Source organism: Paralichthys olivaceus, chromosome 24 (genome assembly GCF_024713975.1).
Source record: "Paralichthys olivaceus isolate ysfri-2021 chromosome 24, ASM2471397v2, whole genome shotgun sequence".
In the NCBI taxonomy this organism is placed as follows: Eukaryota; Metazoa; Chordata; class Actinopteri; order Pleuronectiformes; family Paralichthyidae; genus Paralichthys; species Paralichthys olivaceus.
In genome coordinates this window covers 9,873,333-9,899,241 of record NC_091116.1, presented here as the reverse complement: position 1 = coordinate 9,899,241, position 25,909 = coordinate 9,873,333, and the positions used below count along the sequence as shown (strand labels likewise).

Below are 25,909 nucleotides of genomic sequence, written 5' to 3'. Positions count from 1 at the left end.
GAGTAGCTGCCATAGTGGTTTGGTGGCTGGGATGACGGTGGGACTGTGGGGGCTTCCATGGTTACCGTGCCGGGACGTTTACTGAAAAGATGCCCGCGGTCGTTCCAGCGCGAGCCTGAGTGCGGGTGACCGTTGTGACCGTTTGTCATCTCGGCGTGACTGAGCGAGTTGGTGCGGTGGTGGAAGCTGCTGATCACCGGGCTGGAGCACTGACTCCGAGTACCGGACCCTAAAGGTCGACCTAACGCAGCCCCTCGCTTGTCTCGACCCTGAAAGATCTCATCCAGCAACGTGCTGTGCAGTGGAAGACGGCCGTGAAACGAACCCCCATTGGACAAAATGTCATCATCTGTTGGCTCATGACTCCGATTTAACTTGTTCGACACAGGAGACTGATCTACATGACTTCTGTTACCCAGCATACCCTGCTGCTGCTGCTGCATCAGCCCCTGATGATTGGTGTGGTAAAACCCACTCACAACCCCAAACAAACTCCCAGCTTGCCCCTCATTACGACCGCTACCCCCTCGCTCATTATTATTATACACTGCAGGCTCATCCTCATTGCTGTCATTTGCATTGCTGTGGCCCCTGGTGGCCCTGTTGTTCTTTGTCACATCACATTCACTGTCTATGTCGCTGCAGTCTATGTAAGGTATAGAGGAGCTGCTGCCTTTGTTTGTCCTGCAGGATGGACCTGGGTTGAGGAGGTGCTGGTCTGGTGCTGATCCTGCGCCGTTGTGGTTCCGTCTGGACTGAATCGGGTCCGAGCCAGGAGCCGCCGGTACATCTTGGAAACCGTTGGCAGAGGCTACAACTGGCTCATCTGAAGTGTTAGTCTCAGCTCGATGGCTCAATCGGGCTGAGTCAGGCTGGTCTGCTAACGCAACAGACATGGCACTCTGCAAATAAGAAAAGAATATGAGGAGAAACGTTAGCGGAGAAAATGAGATAATGACAAGAAATTTTCTGAGGTAAATAAAGGTTGAAGGGGTACTAAAGTGTGTGTTACCTCTTTTGGCACTTGTAATCTGAAGGAAGAAGACAGAGGGGACATGCTGCTGTGGGACAGAACCTTACTGTGCTTTCTGAAAAAAGCAGAGGAGAGAGATGAGGTCAAATCATGTGCAACAGTCTCTGCCAAAACTATAAACCGCTGTGGATTTGTTGCGACGTGATGTATGTTGGGTAGAGAGGGCCTGTCTCTAATAAAGGAGGGGGCTTCACCTTTCAAAAGGAACTTTCTTGAGCTCCGTGTCTTTGACGTAATCGATGATCTGCTTCTGAGTTCGACCACTGCAGGAACAAAGCGGCTGATGAGAAACAAATTAAAGACAAAAGCCAACAAACAGCCATCACATCTCTTTCCAGCCCCTCCTGACCTGAAGCGGAATGACGACCCTCTGGTGAAGAGGATGGGCTTGGGTTTGGGCTTGGGCTCCTCGAAAAGCCTGAAGAAGGCGTGGTACTCGACACTGATCTTCCAGAAGATCTTACAACAGTCCCTGCTGGCCATGGCGAACTCCAGCGTGTCGTGGTGTGCGTTCTGCTGTAGGACGCACAGTCAGGTGTGAGCATGGAAGCGAGGACAGATATCTAGATGACCACTTAATAATAGAAGTAAAGAAAAGAAGGACGAGGGAAGGAAGGGAAAGAAAGAAAAGGTGTCATATATACTTACAGCGGGGTCGGCTCGCAGCTTAATTAGGAACCTTTTGCGTTTGAAGCTCAGCTTGCGAATCTTAGACCAGTTGAAGGCGTTGATCTTAGTGTAGCCCTAAAATAAAGGAGAGGAAGGAAGCTGGTTAATATTCACAAGGAATCAGGGGAAAAAAAGGATGAGAGAAAGGACTTCAAATGTAAAATCATCTTTTCTTCTGTGTGGATTTTTCATTTTCCCCTAAAAATACACAGTTCAGCTTGGCTCAATTTAAAAAACTCTTGGTATAACAATTACATATCCTCCGTGCCATTCTCCATTCTTCTTCCCTGCTAAGCTGGGTGTAGTCTTGCCACAAAACCTCAACCAGGCTGTGTCATATCAGCGAGAATGCAGACTTTTTAAGATAATTTGGGTCAGTGTGGTCAGAACAGGGTGCATCTTCTCTTTGGTGGACGGTGTAAGAAAGTCTTTGAAACAAGGAATGTCCTTCATTAAACCAGGACATGCTGACGGCAACTTCTACACTCAAGCAGTGAAACAGTCCGCTGTGTCCTTGTCGCAGATACTGCTTAATAATATATCTCCCCTTTTTGGGAGAAACTATTTCAGGAATTTATGTCAACCTGAGATTTACAGCCGTGTGCTTGTCCTTGCGACAACGTAATTCTGTTTCAGAATTTCAGGCAGGTTGTTGAACCAGAGTTTGGTGCCACAAGAGAATTCCAGAAGTAAAATCCTTCAGACTAAAATACTCTAGTGGATTTTTTTGGCATGTTTAGTCAGTGAAGCATCATGTTCATGCAGAATATGCATGACAATGTGGTACTCAAAGGGTTTTTTACATGACAATGTCTTTCCTGACGAGTTTTTTTCTTTGTTTTGGTTGATTTCATCCATATACTCTCATTTTTAACATTTATAATAATCATATAAACATTTACTAAATGATATAAGTGTTAATTAATGTATCTGAGGCTGCAGGCAACTCCTACTTGAACTGAAACACATTTCTCTGTATGTTGGGTTGCTTTATAAATATATTCTATTCTTGATACTAGAGTTGTCTCTTTGATCAGAAATGATTTGACGAATATGGATCTGTTTTACCTGGAAGACCAGCACCCCGGTGTGTGCCACGGACAGGCTGAGCTTCGTTCCCTCCCTGTCCTTTGCTGGGTGCAGACGAACTCCGTACATTTCCAACCGCCGGGCGATTTCCAGCAGCTGGTAGTCCGATTCTGCAGGAGTCTGCCCGCTACAGAGGAGAGCAATCAATCAGTTCAGTAATTTTCCATAAATCAAACAGCATCTTTTATCTTTCTAAAGCATTCGTAGTGTCTCCATATGCTTAACTCTCTCAGAGCACTGGGGGCTGAGAGCTCGTCATTAACATTAAGAGCTCATCAATATCCTTCACCACATGTTCATGTGTCATTGTTTCAACAGTATGTGCCAAATTTGAGACGAGACCTCATTCCATGTTTCAATTCCAGCCTGTTCAAAAAAGTAACTAACAGTCTTGAAATACACCACAGGATCAGACGTCTGTGCCCACGGTGGGCGGAAAGAAAACTGCCACAATACAAGTTTGATTCCCTAGAAAAAAATTTGAAAATAGCTTCCTGTTTCCTGTATAAGCTGCTGAATTAGCCACTTCCTTCCTGTGTTGGCAGGGGTGTGCTGTGGGACTTGAGGAGAGAGGGAGCCAAGAGAGACGGGGGGGAAAGGGTTGAAGAGTGTGACCGTGACAAAAAAAAAAAAAAATCTATAAAAATAATCAATCATCAAGCCTGAGATGATGTACTCAGCTCCTATCTGTGGTTGAGGACAGACTAAAGGGGAATCTATATTGCTAGAAAACAGGAAAAATGCATTTGTGTGTTTATGTGTGTTTGTGTGTGTGTGTATGTGTGTGTATGTATATGTGTGTGTGTCCCAAGGGCACAGAGGCAGTGCCAAGGAGTTCGTTTGTAGATAGCCACCTCTGCGGTGTGTGTGTGTCCACATGAGTTTTTGGCGTGTGTGAGTAGTTGTGGTTTAAGAGTTAACATATCTGCCGGAGAGAGATGTAGTGGTTGGGTTTAATTGTTTAATGTGTGCGTGTGTTTTAAAACAACATCTCCTGACAACTTCAATCTCAACGAGACCAGGAAACCCCAGTCAGACTAAAGCTTGGCTCGGTATTGTTTTTTAAGCAGGGATAATCTTGACCTGCTATTTCAGGTAAACACTGCTGCTCCTGTAAGTGTTGAAATGACCTCAATTCCTCAGTCCCGCAAGTGGAGAACACGTTTATCATTGCTGGACACATTTCCTTATATTTAGAACATTAATGAACAAACAAATCACCATAATATTCGTTTGCCCAGTGTTTGTTAACTGCAGCTTCTTAAATGTGATGATTTGCATGCAACAACTCACACATGCTTGCGGTGGCAGTCGGTGATCTTGTCTCTGATGGCGTCCTGGTCAGGCAGGTACTTATTGTGGAGGAGATGCTGCCAGCTCTGGGTCTCATCGAAGTCTCCGATCTCCGCTGATGGAGGAGAAGAGACGGGAGGAAGAGGGGAGAGTTGACAGAGGGGTGAGTATTTGATATTTATTTGGAGTAAAAAAAGAAGAGAGGAGAAATGGAGGTGAGAGAGGAAGTGTGTGGTCACAAGGGGAATACATTTAGAGGTTGATTGCTGAGGAGAAAGCAAAATACAGATCATTTAATTTTTATGATTTATTATCTGTTTTACTCGTTTTAATCTTGTATATGCTCCATCTCAATCTAATCCACTGTACGTGCAGTGTGCTGATGCGTGCCTCCATCTGTTCGATAATAACCACTCGTACTGTACCACCCGCAGTTGCACATACACATGCCAGCACTGATGGTTACCAGGGCAACCAAGTGATATCCTTCAAGCATGCCATGCCGCAGCGAGCACCTAAATACATAAATTCTATTTCCTTCACACACTGAATGTTCGCTGGAGGGGAAAACAGATAAAAACCGCTGCCGTACAGTGTTTACTTCTTCCAAACATCACGTATAATGTTACTTATTTTCCATGTAGGGGAATATTAATAATTTATGTTATGGATAACGACTGAGGAATAAAGACAAAGAGGCAGGAGGGCGACGTTTCCATCGTGGTTCCATGCTGGCAAGCATCTGTCCTGCTGGAGCGGGCCGAGACCCTCTTCTCATTAGCGTCATTTTAACTGTTTAACACTGAAAGAGGCAGCTTTGTGTTTATATGATGTTCTTTTTATTTATCCAGTAAACTCTGTGCCTCGCCGTGCTGAGAGCTGCTTGATTATCTGTTGTGATATTCTTGTATTAGCTGATTTTATCGTCCTACACTACAGTGAAGCAGTCAGGCTTTTTTTCGTCTTAAGCTAAATAAAGCACTTGTTCTCGCTAGTTTAATTTGATCGTATGTTTCATGTTAAGCAAAAAGGTGCGTATTATTTAGACATGAGAAAATATGTCAAACTGGCACCTGCATGTGCTGCACTTACACTGAATGATGTGGGAGACCATGAGAGCGGCGCTGGTGTCGTTGCAGATGAGATGACCGCAGGCGAGATCGCGTTTAATCTGCAGGGCAAACAGATACCTGGAGAAAAGAAGACGGAGGTAGAGAGGACAAAGAGAAAGGGAAAGTAGAAAGTGAAAAGGCACAGACAGAGAGGTCAATAAACTTAACAGCTTATATATTCAAAAGCAAATCCATGACATTTATACACACACACTACTGATATGTTGCACCTCCTGACGACAAACTAATCCCAAATGCTCCTTTTCTGTTAATCATTACACAGTCCGCTTCTAATTGCATGATCTGGAGCTCATGAGCAGTCATGCATTGCACTGCAAGTATGAGTCGCCAGGTCGTGACGTTGCACTTTAACTGAGAAACAGCAGAGGCGGCATCATAAAGCAGAGAGCTGTGCGTAGGTGGTGTGAAGACAGCTTACCTCAAAACCTAGTGATAATAAAACTCTGACTCAACACACGCGCCCACTGAAGGTCTCAATAATTTGTACTAATGCATATTGAGTTTTCATATGTTGCTTTGAGGGTTTGCTGCATGTTTTTAGGAAACTGTTAGAAAAATGAACCAGAGCTAATTGAACATTTTCTCTGACATGGTTTTAAACCTCGAACTCGACTGATTCAGCAAGAGGACGACAGCAGCCGCCTGAGGTTAATATTCACAGTGCATCTATGAGCGTGTGATTAATGGACCATGGCGGATTTTTATGCAATATCCACTTCAACCTTTTTATAACTGTCATTACCTCAATGATAAAGTTAATGAGGCTTCGGCGAGAGTCTATATCATTTTATTTTCGCCCTGAGAGGAAGACCAGCAGGGGCTTTTAATGTGTAAGGACGGCAGGCCAATTTAGAGTGAAATGACCATTAAACCAACAGTGGTTGGCCAGTGTTGTGTCACAGTTGCGGCAGCTGTGGCTCAGGGGATCACGGGTTCGATCCCCAATAATACTAGAATAGGACTATATAAATGCAGCCTATTTGCAAGCATCCCACTTTAATAAAAAGCCAATGACAGGCTGATGTATCCCCAAACAAATCCATCTGCCTATTTCCATGTTTGGTCTGCATCTTGCCACACTGACAGCAAAACAAAGAGTGTGGGCCCACTTCCTGTTTAATGCTGGCACACTACAAGATGTCCAGATGATATTCATATTGTTCTGTTGTTAAAAATAAGTTTTAATACTTTAAATTCCAGTGCTGTTTGTGGCCATAACAGAAACAGGGGTTTGATGCCACAGTAAACCGAGCCGCTTCTGTCTCAGGCACACTAGACATTAGGAGGTGGTGTGTCTGCAGCCGAACAACCTCATATAGATTTAAAGAAGTCATATAATCCTGCACACAGCCAGAGGAGGACATAATGAAGTTTCAAACATTCTTGAGGTCACCTGCAGCTGTTCATCCAAAAACTTCTTCCATTATGTTATTATATCTCTATTCCGTCTTTAACTGAGAAAATAATCAGACAAACTGTGCTTCAAATTAGAGATTTATCTTAAACTCCTGAAGAACCAATGTGAAAGCCACTGGAACAAGACATATCACCCATTTCCTTCCAAACAAAATCAGCTGAAAAACATATGAAATTGACGCTCTGACACAGTGAGGCTGATTTTAACTAAATTAAATTACACTAAGTAACACAGGATCACGTGCTGCGAATCCAACTTGAGTTCTTTCCCTCTCAGACCAGCTAACACTTCCTGTTTTACTCTTGAGTCGAGTAAATCCAGCTGGGCAGGTCGAGGCAAAAAATGAGAATATGTTTCCCAGTGTAAAAAAAAATATTTTTTCTTTTGAAGTAAGTCGAGCATGCATCAGCTATTTTAGAACAACAAATGTTTTTATGAGCCTGCTTCTGAGACGACAGACTAAAATGTCTTGTTTGGATCCAGAAAAAGGAAGAATAACCTTGTTAGATGTTGTGGTATGTGGATATTGTAGAAGGGCTACAGATAGTTATAAACTATATATGGTGTTTAAAAATCCCCCTGAAGGGCTGGAAAGCCTCCTCTTCAGAGAGGTGTGGTTTTCTGTCTGAGACTTACCGAGTCAGCTCCTCCATGAGCTGTGTGTGGTCAGGAGGGAAGAACTTCACCACAAAACGGAGGATGGTGTTTTTAGGCCCTGAGGGAAGGAAATAACGGGATATGGGTGAGAACCAAGGGGCGGGAGGAGGGTAAGTACAGATTCAGAAAAGAGGCAGACAAAACTGTTGTGTCATACATTCCATTTACTAATTGACCCTCAAATTCAAGGGCCAAAATCTAACCTCATTTTTAATCGTGGTCATTTCTGTGCACTACTTACGTCTGATCTGTTTCAGTGTCGGCTTCAGCAGGTCCAGCCACACCTGTGGACAGAAGAAACAGACATTAGTATCTCACGGCATTCTCTTTATTTAAAGAAGTACTTCAGTAGCTAATCAGGAAGACTGCTACAACCACAGCATGAAAAAAAGATCACTTTAGCTGTGCATGTGATATCTTTGTTATTTGAGGTTCAAATCCTATATACTGTAAATACCAAATAATTACTTCCACCAAGAAGGTTATCTTGTTTTCTTGCAGGATTACATGGAAAAATATTAAAGCAATTTCTGTGGAACTTTTGACGGATTGGGTACGACCATGACCCAAGGAAGGACCCGTTAAATTTTGGTTTCGATCCAGATCAGGGGGCACATCCAGGAATTATTATGTTAAAAGATTAGAATATAGATTGATTTAAGGATCTTGATGATCCAAATAAAATGTTGTTGGTATAGTATATAATTTGAGGCTAGTTATGGAGAAAATGTTCAAATGATGTTTGCAAATATTTGCTATGGTTGGAATAAATTAAAATAAACATCTGAAAACTGTCATTACATTAAATAAATGGCAAATCACATCATTGTTCCTAGAAACAGATAATATATAATAAACAGAAAATATGAACCAAATGCTTTCTTCAACTTTATAATGGGATTTCTGTAAAAATATATATATATAAAATTACCACTAAATACACTGTTGGAATAAATGCAACAGAGGCTCCTTATGATAGATAATGGAAGAGTCATTATATCAATATTGTCAGCACATGAACATGACACTCCTTGTAATGGCGTTTGAAATACAATGGAGTATATTTTCAATCTGGATTATTTATTACACCTATAAAATTCCCACTAGCTAACATAAACAAGATAAACACTCATCAATATCTGCAGAGAGTATAGCTTTGTGCATTTGTGTATGCTGACAATGTTGTTGTAATGTAATTTGTTCCAGTGGTCCACTTCAAAACCGCCTCAAGCCAGAGACACAGAAATGCACAGTGGCTATTTGTGTTTGAGTATATTGAAAGTGTTTGTATGTGCATGTTGATACATGAATGGGGCAGCTATGATTTTCTTATCCTCCAGCTATGGTTTCCTTTATTACGCAGAGACGACAACAAACTACAGATGGGGGCCCCAAGGCATCTGCAACCAGCTGCTTCTTTCATAAAACATGTAGAAAGTCCAGGTGAAAGCTGCAACGTCTTAAATCGTTGGTAACTCTCCCCTGCAAAGTGTGGTGCATGGAGCTCTTCCATTACATTACGTGGGACTAATCACAACCTTCGCGTGAAGTGGAGTGTGCACCCATGTCATTTAGGCTAAAGTTAACTTGTGGGAAAGTGAGAAGGAAACTTCGCTGAGATCCTCCCGACCACATGGAGGAGAGAAAATCCTCTGTGTGTGCTGTGAAAACATCTTGGATGCTAAATGTAGATCTGTGCAAGTCACAGGGCTTTAAATGTATCATTGAAATACTATTGGATTTGGCTACTTTCACAATTGCAGCATTAAAAAGAGTAAAGACAGATGATGTTTATTGTACTTTTGTGCAAAATGTTAACTTGGAATATTTAAGAAAAGGGTTGAAAAATGTATTCTGCAAAAAACAACAACACTGAGAGTGTGTGCAGCGAGTCATACCGTCATCTTGCGCTGGTCCTGGTACTCCAGTCCGAAGTAGTCTCCCTCAGTCAGGTTGAGATGGACACAAGCCAGGTCAAACAGCACTTTGCCTGGAGAACGTTGCTGGATGATAAGAAGAGAGGTGGAGAGAAACAAATTCAATTAAGATGAAAGTGGAGGATAGAGGAAGAAATGCAGACGCCACATTGTCACACAGCGAAGTGCTTTAACCTAATTAGTTTCCTTAGTGAAAGGAGACAGGTACATAAAAAAATCAAATCCTGATGCCATTTTTTCTAATGAGCGTCCCCTCACCTGAAAAGCTGCTGACCTTTGACCTTAATGTGAGGTTGAGGCTTCAGGTTTGTGTCTAATGAGTAGCTGGAGGCCCAGGCTCAGCTGGGGGTCTTCAGAAACAATCACAACGCCCCAGGAAAGAGTGCATGTGTGCTTCAAAGTATCATCTGTGTTCTGTTAAATGATGTTGCTCAGCCCAGTGCTGGTATGTTTGCATGTAAACCATTGTTCTCTCTGGAGTCCTTCAGCTGCGACAAGCATGACGACTAAATGTGGGACCAAACGAGACCCAGACATGGAAGCGAACCCAAAATTAGCACAGAGCAATTTTCTCCGAGGCGGTTCAAGCAAAACGGTGCCACCCTGTCAGTCTGCGGAGCTTCTGAGGAGATACACCGTGCTATTACATTCAGTGACTCTGATGAGGCTCCAGTGGAGGTATGTTATGTGTAGTTATGAAGACACGCATTCCTGCCACTGACAGGCACACACAGGCAAAAACTAGATCTGAGACTGAGATCAGCAACAGACAAATTTGAAGGAAGGGTGATGGTGTTGTGACTGGGGTATTTCATGATGCTAAATATTGAGACTATAGCTTGGTTTATTGTTTCCTGAACATTAAAATAAAATAAAATCACTGCTAAATTCTATGTAATTTATTCAAGGCATTGTGCATTTAATATCTTACTACCTTTGTGGACTGCTCATTTTCTGTTACATTATAGACTTAATGTTGTGGTACGCAGATTTAATTACAATACATACAATATTAGAAACCATCTGGCATTAATGCCATTAAGGCATTTATATACACGAGTTGCTGCAAAATACTCAACTCTATTGGCTAAGTTTAACTATCTAAGTGGTGACGACATGTCCTTTACTTGAATATCTTCAAAAATGTAACATATCCTCTACTTTTAGATCTGTTATGGGCATGTTGCTGCTTAGAAAGCCAGAAATAACACTGATTTTCAACTATTATTAAGAGACATTTGTTTTGCCATAGATTTACCCGGTAAATGCTGATCAAAATAAACTATCACATGCTGCAGTTTGACTCCATTTCAGAATATGGATTGAGCCATTTTGCTATTCCAAGCAAATCAAAACTGGTTTTCAGACATGAACTCCAGAAACTGTCTGGAAAATTGGGTCCAGGCTGGCAGGAAAAGTTCTTGAAAATGTCCAAAGTGTCTGGAGGAATGTCTAAAAGCAACTAAAATTTCCAATTGCCTAATCTAAAAAGTTATGACTATTTGTCACAATTTCAAGATATTATTTATAGTCATAATTTTTTGGAATCTTCTAATCTTCATCTTAAGTACTATTCAAAAGACAGAATAAGTTAAAACTGCCAGAGTGACAGGATACAAAAAAGGATGGAGGTAAAAACTTCACTATAGAGGCCACAGACAGGAGGGAGTGGTGAGCAGAAAAAATGAGGAGGAGAGGGATCAGAGCAGCGCAAGGCACGGTGTGAGCCAAGTCTGTCACCATCTGGCTACCGTGTGTGTGTGTCCATCTGTTTCTGTGTGGTTAAGACTGTCTGTAGGGACACACCCACATACTGTACTCAACCACCCACACACACACACACACACTTTCAAGCTACAAAGGCCTCTAGAAACAACTGATATCTGACTATTTCACATCAGTTCGTCTGCAGATGGACACGATCTGACTGAAAGACAAGCTAAGTGACGTCTTGCTTGCATGTTATGACAGAGACAACTCGGAGCGAGACTGTCAGATGCCACAAAGCTCGACGTTTGGATGAGATCCAGATCTGGGCTGTGATCTGGTTTAATTGAGGTTAAGAGGGGAGAGGTGGAGGTTGGAGGAGAATTTGAGTTGAACGCAGATTAAAAAGCAGTAAAAAAAATAAAAATAAAAAATCAGAAAATGGGACGGAATAAGAAACATCCTTTCTTTCTTCAACTGACAAAATAATTATGTTTTAAAATGGACATTTATATTCAAAGAAAATGCTGCAGAACATACGTTAAATCCATTCTGTTTGTCCATATGACACACTGACACCACTTTACATACCCACTACATTTTTGAGTCGAGAAAAGAGGAGAATGACATTAAATGACATTGAAGCCAAAGAAAAAGAGAAGAATAAGAGAATCTGTGTGTTTTGGAAACAGCTCGTTTTGCACAAACGGCCGAGGCTGAATTCCAAGTGTGTTTTAGGAAAAAGCAATTTCCTTCAATATCAGCAAATCCTTCTCCGGTAAAGAGAGCGGGCCTTTGTGAATGCATTAGGGAGATATCCCCTATCACACTAAAGTAATGTAAGACAGTGGTATGCAGAGGGGAATGTCACAGAGGGAACAGGGGTGAAATCTTGAAATATCAAAACCAGTTATAATAACAGAGGGTTCTCAATCACTAGAGGTGTCACCATACAGGTGATCGTCTCACAGTCGTGTGCCACATTCTTTGTTTCGTGTAAGATGCTCGTGTCTTGAGCAAATGATATTGTTTAATGCAAAGAAAACAGGGAGCTGTGGTACACGCGACAAAGTCAAAAATCCACACTGTGAGGATACCTGAGTGGAAAAGAAAACGTTTTAAATGAAGAAGTGAGGAAAGCAGTGTGCCAATCCTGCTCAGAACCAATAGGCGGGGTCAGATTCAGCTCTTTTCACAACAGCAAGAGCTGAACTGGATCTCGTCAATGCAGCTCTGAAAGAAGGAGGCCCTACAAGTTAAGATGATGAGGCTGTTAAAGTCTGAGAATCTAAGAGGTGACACAGGCAGGTTTAAATTTCAAATAATATTGAAGTTTAACTAAAAATACACTAACATCTGCTGTACCAGAACTTTACAGTTAGTCAACTTTGTATAGCTGCAGTTATTTATCTTTAAATCTGTATTTATATTTGACTTCAAAACTCTGCCTCAGTTACTTGTGTCTTTCAATCACCTTATACTTAAAATATTTGTATTGTCAGATATAAATTCCCATCAGGATCTATTTATATATGTGTAAGTGTTAGTACCATACCCGGCTTTATTCTAAATTTACAGCTTCACTTTTTCTAGAAAGAAAATGACTTGAAGAAGACGCTGATTGTTTACTGGTAATAGGCGCAGAGACCAACTCAAAATACAGCTTGTGGCTAAGGAGGTTCTTTCAGTAGGAAGTAGTTTCCTGTTAGATAACATTTCAATTATAGCCACCATCGACAGCCACGGCCTAAGGCAGTGGAGGATACCATCCTTATACTTCTGTCAAATTTCTAAAGAGGATATGATACAAACTGTATGATGAAGAAAAGCTGTTCTTACTTTTGAGTTCACAATTTCTACTCTCTAACACAGACAGTACAGTGGTGCTTACCAGATGAAAGTGGCACTCAAAATGGAACAGTCCGGGCTGTTCTCATGATCTGCTCTGATCTTGGCAGCAGTTTCAGCAGAGGAAATGGACACTCGGTTGGGGTCAAACATGATATCCATATATATAGGTTTTGTTTATGATAAAATTGGAGAATAAAAATAGGCCTGGTGTCACACTTGCTGGTGCAGGGATGAAGGGAAAGTGTTAATGACAAAGCACCACAGGGAAATCTCCCCGGTGAGGTTTACATTTTTAAGAGTTTGAGCGTCTAAAAATAACCGCAGTGTGCGAGCGTTGAGATCTTTCAGCTGAGCAGAGCAGATTAGGCCCCCGTGGAGCCCAGACCGGGGTCTTTTCAGTTCAAATCACAATCACTTCATTCAACGGCTTCCATCAATGAGCCTTTCTTAGTCGGCCAAAAACACACACACACAGACAGACAGATATAGTGTCTTATCTAGATGTGGAATGAGGCTTTGAGAATTTCTCTGCTGTATGTGCATACAGTGAAACATTCATCGACATGTGTACTCACATGCAGACACACAATAAAGAGCCTGAAAAAGAATTTAAGAATTTCCAGCTCCAGTTCCAGACAGTAAAAGCAACCTGCAAAGGCCAAGGTCGGATCCATAGAGGCAGGGTCCAGTTTCACACAGCTGTTCTGTCGGGCCTTACACCAAACACAGCTCTTCTTTTTTTTTTAAAGATAATTAGAAGGCCAGCAGGTCTAGCAGGGAGCCTTAATGACCGACTGTCCGGCAGTGAACTGTGCCGGAATCTGGCTTCAAGATCTAAAAGCTAAAGGAGAACGAGTGGAGACTTTAAGAAGTCGTCGAAACAGCTCCAAACGTTGGAGAAGGAACATTAAATCCATTTAAAACCATAAAAATCCAATGTTCTTGCCCGTGAAAAGCTAATGAGGAAAACACAACTTGCTTTTATGGATGGGACAGTACAGAAAAATGACTGCTCATTTTACCAGCTAGTGAGCGTCAGAACAAAAACAAACAAACAAAAAAGCAGGAGAGAACATTTTTGTTGCAGCAGCTGCATCAACTGCTTCCTCTTCCTGTTTACCTTTCATAACATGACTCATTCCCTAGACTCGGATTATAGTGGTGGCCCCAGAACAAAACAGTCTGGAGGTTGTGTGTCACAACAGCAAAATAAGAAATTTATATCCAACACAGTCAGCTGGAAAATTGATTGTGGTGGATCCCGCAGGTATTTTGTTTGTGACAGTGAACAAAAAGCAAAGCCTGAGTTCTATCAAACAGCTCAGAAGATATGAGATGAAAATGGAAGTTCTCACTCACTCTCTGTTTTTTCTTTGGATCATGCCCAGTGTCAATCCATCCCTTGTCTGGCGTCCAGACTCCATTTCGGGTCTTTGCCTATCAGGGGCACTTGCCAGTAATCTGTCAGCGAGTCTGTTTACTCATCAGAGTGCGTCTCTGCCAAACCCAACCCCATCACTGTTACACAACAACGCAGTCGGCCAGTATAAACACACACACACACACACACACACACACACACACACACACACACACACACACACACACAGAATCAAGCAAACACACTTCCTCCAGACGTCCTCATGCTGCAGCGTCTGCGTCCAGCTCTTTTTGACCCCGGAGGCCTGCAGCTGAGAAAACCTCCATATATTTCCCTCTATTTCTCTTTATTCCTTTTTTTTCTTCTTACTGCTTTCCTGGGGCTCCCTTTATGTCGGAGATGAACAGTTAATGAAAATGCATAAATTACAGTAATAAATCTCTCGAGCAAGTCAGTCGTTAATAAAGAGTTCTCTTTGTGAGACCGTACAAACTGTATCTTACGCTCATACCATCTAAAAGTCTATGTGGATATATTTTACCTTTTTATTATTTTGTTTATCTTCCAGTATTTCAGCTCTCTCTCCTCTGATCTCGTCTTCCCCTGCAAACCCACGGCCAAGTAAAACATTCTAACCATTTGTGGTGATGCGCTGAGGGTTTACAGAGAAAGCCTAGAGTGCTGCTGAATCAAATGACGTGATGCAAAAAAATTTAAGAATTTCTTATGAAATTTTACTAAAAAAGGCCACTGGACTGATCTGAACAACTGCAGACTCCAATCAAGACTTATCTTACTCTTGGCAGAAATGTGTTTTTCAGAATAACTCATGACGCCACACATGCACGAAACAAAAGAAAACGTCTTGAAGTGAATTGGCATGAAGTAAAAGGGGGTTTGAAAGGCACTTCTCCTCTGTAGCGCTGGTCTGGTCTGTAGGACTCTACTTATGTCAACAGGGATAGAAACCAGATGGGTGAGACTGACGATAAGAACTCTCCACGGGGGGAAAGACGGGGGAAAAAAATAACAAAGTAAGAACACCTCAGAGCTGTTGAGTTTCTTCCCTCTGTCTCCTGCTAGTAAAAAAACAACTATGAGATATACACGATAAAAGAAATAACAAATGTATAAGAAAGTTAGATATATGGACATTTGAAGACAAAAAGATATTGATATTTATTTATTTTCTCTGGTGAAACTGATATGAGGACATCACACCAGAGAGCATGCTGTGTCCTGTTGCTAAACTTCAGGCCAATGGGACAAAAATCAACAGAAAAGACGCAGCTTGAGTTGCGGTGACGCACAAAGGGAAGATGTATTTTCTTAAGGTCTAACCGCTCCTCTATCTCTGTGCCGGCATTTTGTCCAATCTCCTCACTAACTGTTGTAACGATTAGAAAATGAGGCAGATTGGGGGGTTGTTCTCTGAGGCGATGTTTTACAGGATCAAACACAGTATAGTGGATCAAATCTGCTTTAGTAGTGTCATGTTAAGAGTCACTGCCGTGGTGCGAGTTCTTCAGCTTTGGAATTAAGGGAGCTGCTTAATGACAAATGACAAAGATCCCCCCACCCCCATCATGCACTGGTTAACCCGGCTGCCGCTCTGCTAATGTCAGAGAAAAATAATGCCAGTGAGTTTTCCCTATAACTTTTTAGCATTGGCTAATGCATCATCTTGAATGATGCAAATTTAAAGTGGTACAGCTTTTCAAATCGCTGCATCCACTGATAGGTGATGTTTCTTGAATTGTTCATTTTGGGGCATTTTTCGTAAAGATTCGGTATCATCCTGGTTTGAGGTTAAAGAATGCCACTGGCCTAGAGAGTGCAATTTCCCCTCAAGAAAAAAAATAGAGGAATACAAAATACCACTAAGCAGTGGGACAGCTGGGCGAGGCTTCCTCCCTCCTCGACTGCCCACCAATAACATTCTGTCTATAAGATTACGTTAAATGGCTTAACCCAGTGGCCGGTTCCTCCCTGCTGCCAGAAGGGAAAGGACTCAGGGTTCACACACACACGCACACATATGCCTAACTGGACTGGTGAATAAACAGCATGGTGGTAGAACACCTGCTATAGTGTTCTGCAGTGACAGCGAGCCGCGGTGGGAAATCAAGCTGGCAACACCCCTGATGCAGGATGATGAAAATGCCTACAGGCTGCGATGAAGACAACAATGTGTCTCAGTGTGCGTGTGTGTGTGTGTGTCTGCACGTCACAGCTCACTGCACAGTTGAGGCAGACAATTAAATTGAGCAGCAGAGGGGAATACATGTTCAGTGTTGTACCATTAAAAAAAGCAATTAGGGTCTTGGGCAGAATGGTGGCAGGGACGTTTGTACAACGCCTCGTGAAATAATGAGGACTGTAAATTTCACAGCATACAACTGCTTTGTCTCCTAAAAGCATCTGGAGCAGGGTGATAAAAGGCAAACAGTTGACCAAATGCTGCAGGCTTTTATTTTAAGTGTCTGACAGTATGTCACTGTGAGTCGCTCCAGTCCTCCTTCTCTGCATCACAAGTCAGTCAAACCTCAACCTGCAGACGTGATGTCATTATTTCCAATGTCCACTGCAACCTATTATAACTCCAACTTCCCTGAAAATACATTTTTATGTTTTCTTCTACAGGATATTAAGTGACATCCTGTGTCCCCTTTAAGTTCACGTCTGCAGGTTAAAACTATGACTCACAAATGTTTGACAATACAGATAAAGACAAGTTAAATCATTATTAATGGTGTAGATACCGAAGCCTGGATTGTGTTGCTGTTGAAATAAAAAGGGTGTGGGAAAACACAATGTAATAATTTAACTACGCCTGCAGTAAACACATTTGATGATTTACAAGTTATCAACAAAACTTATTTATGCCAGAGCCTAACAACCTTCAGTGCATTTTAAAGTGGATAAGACAGTGTCAGCACCCACACAAACACACACAAACTTTCAACTGGAAATGAAAAATCAAAAGAAATGCTCCCAAAAACCGATGAGCTTAAAAGACTACAACATTTCAATCAAATAAATCAATCACAGCCATAGTCAGAGGAGGGTTGATAGCGATTCATCATGTCCCAGTCTGGGATGTAAAGGAACAGTCTCTGTAAAAGTGAATTATGATGGGGTTGACTTTCAGCGCTGCACGACTGATGACATCTAAGCATGACGAAATCATTTGACAGAAAGAGAGAGAGAGAGTGAGGCATTGAGTCTGGAGTTGATAATAAAAAGCAGGAGAGGAAAGAACTAGAAGGTGAGGAAGGGTGAAATACTTTTCTCCAAAACATCACATTTGAGCACGCATTCCTCCGCTAGTTTCTCGGAGAAACGCGCAGCAGGGGAAACGCCATTGAATTCCACCAAGGCTTCTGGAAAACATCCAGATGGAGGCGAGGAGGGAGCGAGGAGGGAGATTAAGAAACACATCACCTATTGAGGGAAGACCGAGCGCTGTGTGCTCCCACAGTCTCACTCAATGATGTCCAAAGACTAAGGAGAGGGGTTACACAGCTCGGTCCAGAGCTGCGTCAGACACTGAATGAGGTAGCTCAGTGGTCTTTTATATCTAAATCTAATAAAGCGCCTTGGGTTTTAATCTGGTAGCTAAACTCCTTGCTACCTCGTATGCAGTTCTTTTCAGGTTCCCATACCAAGGACACACATTCAAAGATTTCAGTACCCGAAACAAATCCTGAATCCAGAACAAAATTTAAAGGGTTCTTCCATGACACATACCTCCACCAAGTTTTACTGTAATCAGTCAAATAGTTTTTGCATGATCCTGCTCATTAAAGAAACATACATTCTTTGGCGGTGATAGAAAACTTCCTTTAGGTTCTTACATGAAAATGGGAAAGACCATTTGCCTGCATTGCTCTTATGTGATTCTCGAATATACAATGTGTTCCTGGGGGGAAGTCCTGCTCCCACCCCTCCTCTGCCTCAGCTGTGACTTTATCACCTATACCAAGGGAAAACCCTGACACAAGCTAAATACTCTCCGGCATCATCGAGAGAAGATTTATGGCAGCAGCTACAGCTGGAACGAGGAGGCCATAAACATCTGTCGAGCTCACGCCAGAGAAATCAGCGTAAAAGGTTCATTTTCAGTTACTTTGTACAAACTTGGCTCCCCCCTAAATGCCTCGGCCTGACAAATTAGGCCTCAGTTTCCAGGTAGAGGAGGCCGAACAATCAAAAAGCCTCATTCTACAGAAAATTTGATCTGATTAGGAGAAATAGCACTGCTGCCTCAAGCTACGTACTGAGTCCAACAGCAACACGTGTCATTAAATACACCGTACAGCTTCTGTTTTTCAACCTCAGCCAGATTCATTTGTCAAATACAGAGCTGGATACCTGCCAGGGTGTCTGGTGGTGGTGATAAAACCCACCAGCCAGAAGATAATGTTCATTTTACATTGTGTTTAAAACGACACGTTGAGTTTTTACCACATGGTGACAGGGTGGGTGAGATATTATTATTGTAGTACCACAACTCCAATCGAATACAGGAAATAATCAATATCCCACTGTTGAGAATATAATGACAAGGCAAATTTGTAAAAGCAATAGTCAGAGTTTCACCGCAATCACTGCCCCAGCTCCAAACCAAGACTCGTAATCCACAAAATAAAACGACTAAATTGTAACGGTGGTTTTGTGTAGAGGAGGTACAGTGATTACCCTGAATGGGGCCCAGCTCTTCCACTATTGGCCTTCATCACTGGGGACCTCATTCACAGCAGTTACAAAAAAAAAAAAAAGATCCCTTCTACAGCGGACTGTGTTTGCTCATTCACCAGCTTCTGTGGGAGTCGGATGTGTGTCTGTATGCGTCTTTCACTCCCTCCCAAGCGCTGCAATCTCTCTTTTTCCCCTCTATCGAAACACTGCGTCTGTTTTCCTCAGTGGGGCCCACTTTGTTTCTTTCCTACCCCCAGCTAGCTCCCTTTCAGAAACAACCCCTCGGGAATCGCCTGCTTCAGAAATAGTCTTCCACTTACTGGGTCATAATCTCTCTGTCTTGTCCCCTCATTCCCTCCTTCCTAGCTCAGAGGCAGCTCTGTCTGTGGCCCCGTCTTTGAACTCAGCACGTCTAAATGCTTCCACGTGGCTCCATGTGCACACACCCACCCTAAAAGCAGAAGGCATGCTTCTACTGAAACCATGTAACACCACAGTGTTACACAGCATGGGGGAGGGCTGACAACAAAAATACAATTTTCACTTCTTTAAATGTTCTTTTTTTTTTTACTTTCACAGTATGGAAATGCTCTTTTCCTTTGATCCACACTCAGGTCAAACTTAAGGTCAACTTCATAGGGCAAAATAATAAGAAGTAGCTGAGAGGAAAGTCAGTCTACAGTCAGAAGTCCCTCTCTGAGGTCTCTGACCACAGGAATGAGACAGTGGAGGCCAACCATTACATAATACAGAGCTGAGACTCTGTATGCAGGCATGCTGCATCGACATGTTTCTCAAACCTGTGGTCGGGACACCACAGAGGATCCGAGAACATTTCTAATTCAGATATTTTGACATTTGCCTTGATTGGCTCGTTGCTGTGAGCCTCCTATCACCATGGCTACACTTGTCAAAACTTTGCATCCATGCACTGCGCGGTTTGTGGTGATTCTGAAGGCCGATTTAATTCCAGCAATTTGATCGTTGACTTCATGGAGACGTAAAGGAAAGCAGGCCGTCCACTGAAATGACGACCGCTGGCAGATTTTATCAGCTAGACCTGAAAACAGATGCAGGATCATAAACTGTTAATAAAGATGGAGATTTGCCTTCACTTTTGGGTCGCTGTAGTCGTCCATCTTTACAGTCTGTGATGCATCCCTTTTAGTGATGTAGTTCGAAAGTCCTCTGAGGTCTGTGCTGTGTGTTAGCTCAGTGCTAAAGGGAGGATGGTGCATCAACCGTATATTAAATGATTTTAAAAAATAAAAATAAAAAAACAATGCATCATTTATTCATGCCTGCCTATGAGAGGGGGAGGGATATTTCATCTGCAAATCTAATCAAATATTTATTTTAATAGGACTGTCTTTAACTCACCTTAAGAGTCTGTCCTAGCATGCACGCATTGGAGATATATTCATGCACATGGAGCTATAAAACTACATAAACATGTAACGTGGATTTATGTGGCCCTCGTGAGGTCATATAAACAGCATCACTATATGTAATGGTGTGTTACAGTACTGGATTGAACAGGGACTGGGAGGGAGAGGTGGGTTAACACACAGAGCAGCTCTCTGTGGATGATGATGAATGAGGCCTGACAAATGCTACTGTTAGTACTGTACGTGCTCCAGGAGGACAGGAGAGGAGTAGAAGAGAAAGAGAAAAGAGCAGAGGAGAGGTTTTGGTTTTCAAGCTCCCATTGTAGAGTAAACAGGATGGAGGAGGATCAAGAGAAAGAGAGAGAGAGGAGATGAGACAAGAAGAGACGAGGGGAGGAAAGAAGACAAGAGGAGAGGAGGAGAAAGGAAAAGAGAGAGAAGAGGTTGAAAAAGTGCAGAGATCACCAGAGAACCCAGCATTTCAGCCTCACCCTGAAATAGCGATGATACACTGTCTTTAACCATCCCCTCGACCCACACATCCAAATCACCACAACTTAAAGCTGTCTGTACTTCTGCCAACTTTAGACAACCAGCAAACACATGATCATAATTTGGCTCCAAGTATCAAAAACACATTTCCTTTATCTTGTATCACTTCCCTGTCCATCTCTTTTCGCTCTCTCTTGTGAAAGAGAGCAGCTCTGGAGACGAGAGGGGAAATAATTCAATCTCAGCTTCAGGGCAAAATTCTTCAGAGGAGCAAATACAAACATCCCCAACTTTTATTTGAGCACTCGAGCTGACTCTTGTAAGTTTAAAAACAACTTAATGAGTCAGTCTGGACCAAACTGGGACTGTCTGGTTCTGTGCGCACTAATTCACTAATGGGAGGGCTGCACTAAAACTAATTTCTCCAGCTCTTGTTAGGGCCAAACAGCCGAGGTCTCTGTGGTGGAGGCACAACAATGAGGCAGTCATACCTCTGCTGTGGAGCAGGGATGAGACCCTGTTTAACCTACATGTGCGTTTTTAACGGAGCAGAAGGGTCTGGCTTGAAAACACTGACATGCTAATACAACTTCAGGCTGAAGCTTCTTACAGACATGCAAGTGTGGGTATTTTCCTGCATGAGAACGCAAACATCCAAGTCAGTTGAACTTTGTGAGCTCATGTGAGAATACATAAGGACATTTTCTGGAGAATGAGTGGACGTGTTGATGATGTTTTTTAAATAAAGAATAAAAGAAGGGTCAATGTTCTGTAAACAAAAACACATTATTTACACGAAGACATTTTTACATCATGTCCTGCCTATCCCTTGCCTGAATGTTCGGGTCATCGTCCGGTTGTTGTGGACCCGTCTGATCCCAAAAATCTTTTGTTGCCTTCTTCATACGTGTCTGGAAAATGTCCAGACCCAATTTTCTGGACAATTCCCACAGTTTATTATTGAAAACGGCTTTAAAGAAAAAAACAAAATCAAATGTTAATTTTGAAGGGATTGAAAAGAAAAAGTATCTTTGCGTGACTCCACTGCTCCTTTTGTCATTTTTGAAAAGGTGTAACTGACTCACTATCTTCCTTTCTCAGTCCTTTCATATCTGCTCCTTCCAGGTGTATCATTTACTCCCGAGGCAGCCGGCAGCACAAAGGCTCATCCATTTGAAATGTCAACTGCTTTGCATCGTACCACATTGAGTGTGTGTGTGTGAGCATAATTGTGGCAGGGGACTTGTAACTCATCTATCAGGCCTTGGGGGACTGCTAGTCCATCAAATGATGTCGTCTGTAAAGCGCTTCCATCATCCTAATCCTTGTAACCCTCCCCCCTGTGGTCCTGAATCGCTCCCTAGCTCACTTTTAGACAAAAACACACACAAAAGGTCAGGAGCCATGCAGATCATAAAGCCACAATCCGATCATGCAGCAAAAAACCCTCGCAGTGATCTCACACACACCCCTTTCAACTCTGTCCTTCGCATGACGTCCACTGAGAACGTCAATCTTGACGTGGATATATTGGGTGGTCTTGCAGGGATTAAGGTCAACATGCTAGACAAGACAGAAAAAAGTAATAACCAATCAGACTCCACTGATTGAAAGATAGATGGGGGGAAAGGACAGCATTCTCCTTTTGTATTATATCACCTTTGAGACGCAGGAAAGAGATGATGGATGTGCAATGGGAGAGTGAAAGCTCTGTCAGGGCACATGTGGCTCCATATGCTGGTCTTAATCACAGGGCGGGGACTTCATCTTTGACATCATAATGTCGGGCAAGTCACAGAAGAGAAGTGAATTACAGCTGCAAAGACACCACGGACGACCACCAGAGAATAAAATGTGTGCAAATCAAAAAGAAAAACATTGTCATGCAGAATTGAAAGGAACAAAAAGCGAAATATAAAATTCACCGTCTTCTTGTTTTGCTCCACAGACCTCTCTCTCTCTTTTGTTTGTTTTGCTTCAAATGGAGAATTAGTCCATCTCCTTTAATTTATTCAAGCTACTGTATATTCTTTCCTCTTGAAGTTAAATAAAGGCATTTTCCCCCAAAACCATTGGATTTGCTGGTTTTTACAAACTGTTGAACAATGAGGAATAAAAAGAATCATTGGAGGGATCTATTTTCAGCCGAGTATTCTCCAGCAGCAATGGCTTCACATGAACTGCATGGAAAAGCATGTCGCCCAGTGCAAGAGTGTTTGGATATTAATAAGCTGTATCAGTCTTTAGCTGCATGGACAATAGTTGTTTTCTTGTCTTTCATTAAATTTGTTGAAATAAAAAACATAATAATCCTGCTACTTTCATTATAGAGGAAATTACCAAAAACAATGCATCATATTCCATTTGGCTTTGGAAGATTACTGACTTTTGTAAGAGGGGATGGGAAAGCCATTATCATTTTCTCCTCCCTTTATTGCCCCTAAATTAGTTTTTAAAATCTTCTTCTCCTTTAACAAGTGCAGTCACTTGTTCCTTTTTTCCACCACACAAACCAAAATGGTTTCCTTTGGAATCTCCCCTTCAAATCGCAGATGCCGTGACCTGAACATCAACTTAGCGAATCTGGGGCAGCGGGCATTTCTTGTGAGGGAAAAAAAATAATCACACAACAAAGATTCTCTGTGAAATACAAGTAAGCACTGCGGCTTAAACAGATTAAAAATGTAATTGAACTTATTATGAAAAGAGCTGAGTCAAAAGTGGAGCATGATATGTACAATTGTGGGTTCCTGAATTTGTGTGTTGCAGGACAGAGGAGGAATATTATGTTCTGGGTTATCCAGTGCAAAGCCAAAGCCACAATTAGCTTAAATGAATGGCTTCACTGATACTGAACTACAATTAAATAGGTGAGACCAACTCTAAGCAAATGAGAAACATACTTCCTCCATTATTCAGCAGGCAAACACACTGCAGATGAAGCCTCACACACACACTTCACATCCTCTCTACCTTCAATTATTTAGCAAGTGGGAGTGGGTGATAATGTTCTGCACTCACACACTCCTCCACCATGCTGCTTCCACTGCAAATTAATAATGAAGCCTCCCAGTGTGTGTGTGTGTGTGTGTGTGTGTGTGTGTGTGTGTGTGTGTGTGTGTGTGTGTGTAGCCATAGTGGTCACTAATGCAGTGTGTGCCAATGTCTCGTCATGATGTTTTATTGATGAAGTACACACAAACTACAGTTTCTCAACATCAGATCAGAGAAAGACAAAGGAAATTACATTAAGTTATAAAGAATTCTGATTATCTTGTTCTATAAATCTATGAAGGGAAAAAATACATTAGATTAAAATGATGTCCCTACAACTCTCTAGAATCTCATTCAAGTATATTCCTCATGGGAATCTGGATAATAGACTCTGCCTATGGTGCTGGGGAGATGCATATTCCCACTGACAGCCCGAGGACACAGCTGATAGAAAATAAATTGGATAATATACTAAATAAAAACAAATGATGATGATTTAATACATATATTTTTTGAAGCTCTGAAGGTCAAGTTTCATTCTGTGTGGAATATGCATTCAAATAATGAGCAAACTGTGGCATCATGATATCAAACTAAACTCAAACTGGGAAACAAAGGGTCAGACCCAGCGTCAACAGCCAGCTGCTCTTAAGGGTGCAAAGATCCAACCTGTCGGATCAGTCACAGCTTGATTCTGACTTTTTGAAAGGATCAGGAAGGAGCTCTATATGAAATGAATAAATGTTTAAAGGTACATTTAGCAGATAGCCCACGTTAGCAAATACTGACTTGATATAATTATTTCATGCACTTTTTCAATCAGCACGTAGTTGAAATTTTGCACTTGTATCTGTTTAACTAATTAAAAGCTGAAGTAAATTTAAAAAAAAACATTATAGAAGATTCATACAACATTAGTTCAGAATGTCCATTTTGGTTTAACCATTTTAAGTCTGGGCCTATTTTGGGTTTACCTTTACATGCCATATTAAAAACATTTACCAAGCAGATATTTGGTATCTTCTTTCAGCACATTCCCTATATGATCATAAAATACATTTTTCACTTTTCACATACAATATCAAGATAGTGGCCCCAATAACACACAAGAAACATCATGTGATTTGATCACAGCGGCATGATCGGTGAATCCTGAGGGTTAAGAGATAAGAAATATATAAATTCTCACTCTCAGCTGATGCCCTGAGTTTACACGTTGGTATCAGACTAAACAAAAGTTGAATCAGTAAATCCTTATCTATTATAAAGTCCTTTAAAAGTCAAACATCAAGCATGCAAATCAAAAAAGTCCACACTGCAGCAGTAGGTTAATTCAACTGTTAATAATAAATAAATTCATTGCTCCGACTCTGCAGATGCTTCACCCCCTGCAGTGAGAAAAAACCCGGGTGAGCATTTGTGTAAGCTGCAGGTTTATCTTTTGAGTCACATGCAAGTCTACACCTATTGTGCAAACACACTGGAAGGCATTGCAACATAAAAAAAAAGTCTGATTAGGTGAGTCAAGCTCAAAGGCCTTATTTCAAGGAATCTGTGATAAGCTGTGAAACCAACTGTCTTTAATTTAGTGGGTTCGCTTTCTCACCTCTTCCTTTCACTGTTATTTTTCCTCTTTAAGCAGCAGTACACCTTTATTATTCCTCCCATCAACACTCCACTCGTTATTATTCCCTGTCCAGTGGTTCAAATTTGGCTCTTGTGACAGCAAACGAACAATCACATCCTAGTGTGTGTGGTTGTGTAGCATTTTGGGATCATGTGGCTGTCGTCAGCTGATGCCTTGTGCCAGGATGGGTTCTGAGCACTGACGTCCAAAGATATTCCACAGAGATATAGACCACTTCTCGTTGTATTTGTGTGTGTGTGTGTGACACCGAGGAGGAAAGGACACGGGGGAGGTAGATACACGTCATGAGGACAACTGCTGTTTCTTTCCGGAGAACCATGTTGTCTGAAATTACACCCATCACATTAATCAAAGCTTCCTCAATGTTGACCTGGCAGTTTGTGTTTTAGGTGACGGTAAACAGAAGAGTTGTAATCTGGGTCATTTGTCCACAATGAGCACACATGTCTCAGCTTTGAGCTCCTGGACATGACTCTGCTCCGCAGATATCATCTCAGTGACTCAAGAAAGAAGAGGATT

At 41.9% G+C, this 25,909-nt stretch overlaps 1 protein-coding gene across 7 annotated transcripts in view; it reads right to left on the bottom strand.

Moving 5' to 3' along the window:
- The window catches only part of farp1 (FERM, RhoGEF (ARHGEF) and pleckstrin domain protein 1 (chondrocyte-derived)), a 48,686-nt gene that overhangs the window by 15,284 nt on the left and 7,493 nt on the right, over positions 1 to 25,909 (bottom strand). For 3 of the 7 annotated variants that reach the window (XR_011240519.1, XM_020102067.2, XM_020102068.2), the window contains exons 3-13: positions 9,190 to 9,294; positions 7,533 to 7,575; positions 7,271 to 7,349; positions 5,177 to 5,274; positions 4,085 to 4,199; positions 2,771 to 2,918; positions 1,682 to 1,777; positions 1,383 to 1,549; positions 1,228 to 1,296; positions 1,013 to 1,088; positions 674 to 902 (exon numbers count right to left, since the gene is read on the bottom strand). Coding sequence is in view for 6 of the 7 variants with exons in the window: in XM_020102067.2 (XP_019957626.1) it covers positions 674 to 902; positions 1,013 to 1,088; positions 1,228 to 1,296; positions 1,383 to 1,549; positions 1,682 to 1,777; positions 2,771 to 2,918; positions 4,085 to 4,199; positions 5,177 to 5,274; positions 7,271 to 7,349; positions 7,533 to 7,575; positions 9,190 to 9,294 (1,225 nt within the window). In the remaining variant the exon portion in view is untranslated. The remainder of the gene's footprint in view (positions 1 to 673; positions 903 to 1,012; positions 1,089 to 1,227; positions 1,297 to 1,382; positions 1,550 to 1,681; positions 1,778 to 2,770; positions 2,919 to 4,084; positions 4,200 to 5,176; positions 5,275 to 7,270; positions 7,350 to 7,532; positions 7,576 to 9,189; positions 9,295 to 25,909) is intronic. The other 4 variants (XM_069521439.1, XM_020102069.2, XM_069521438.1 and 1 more) reach the window with 3 other exon arrangements.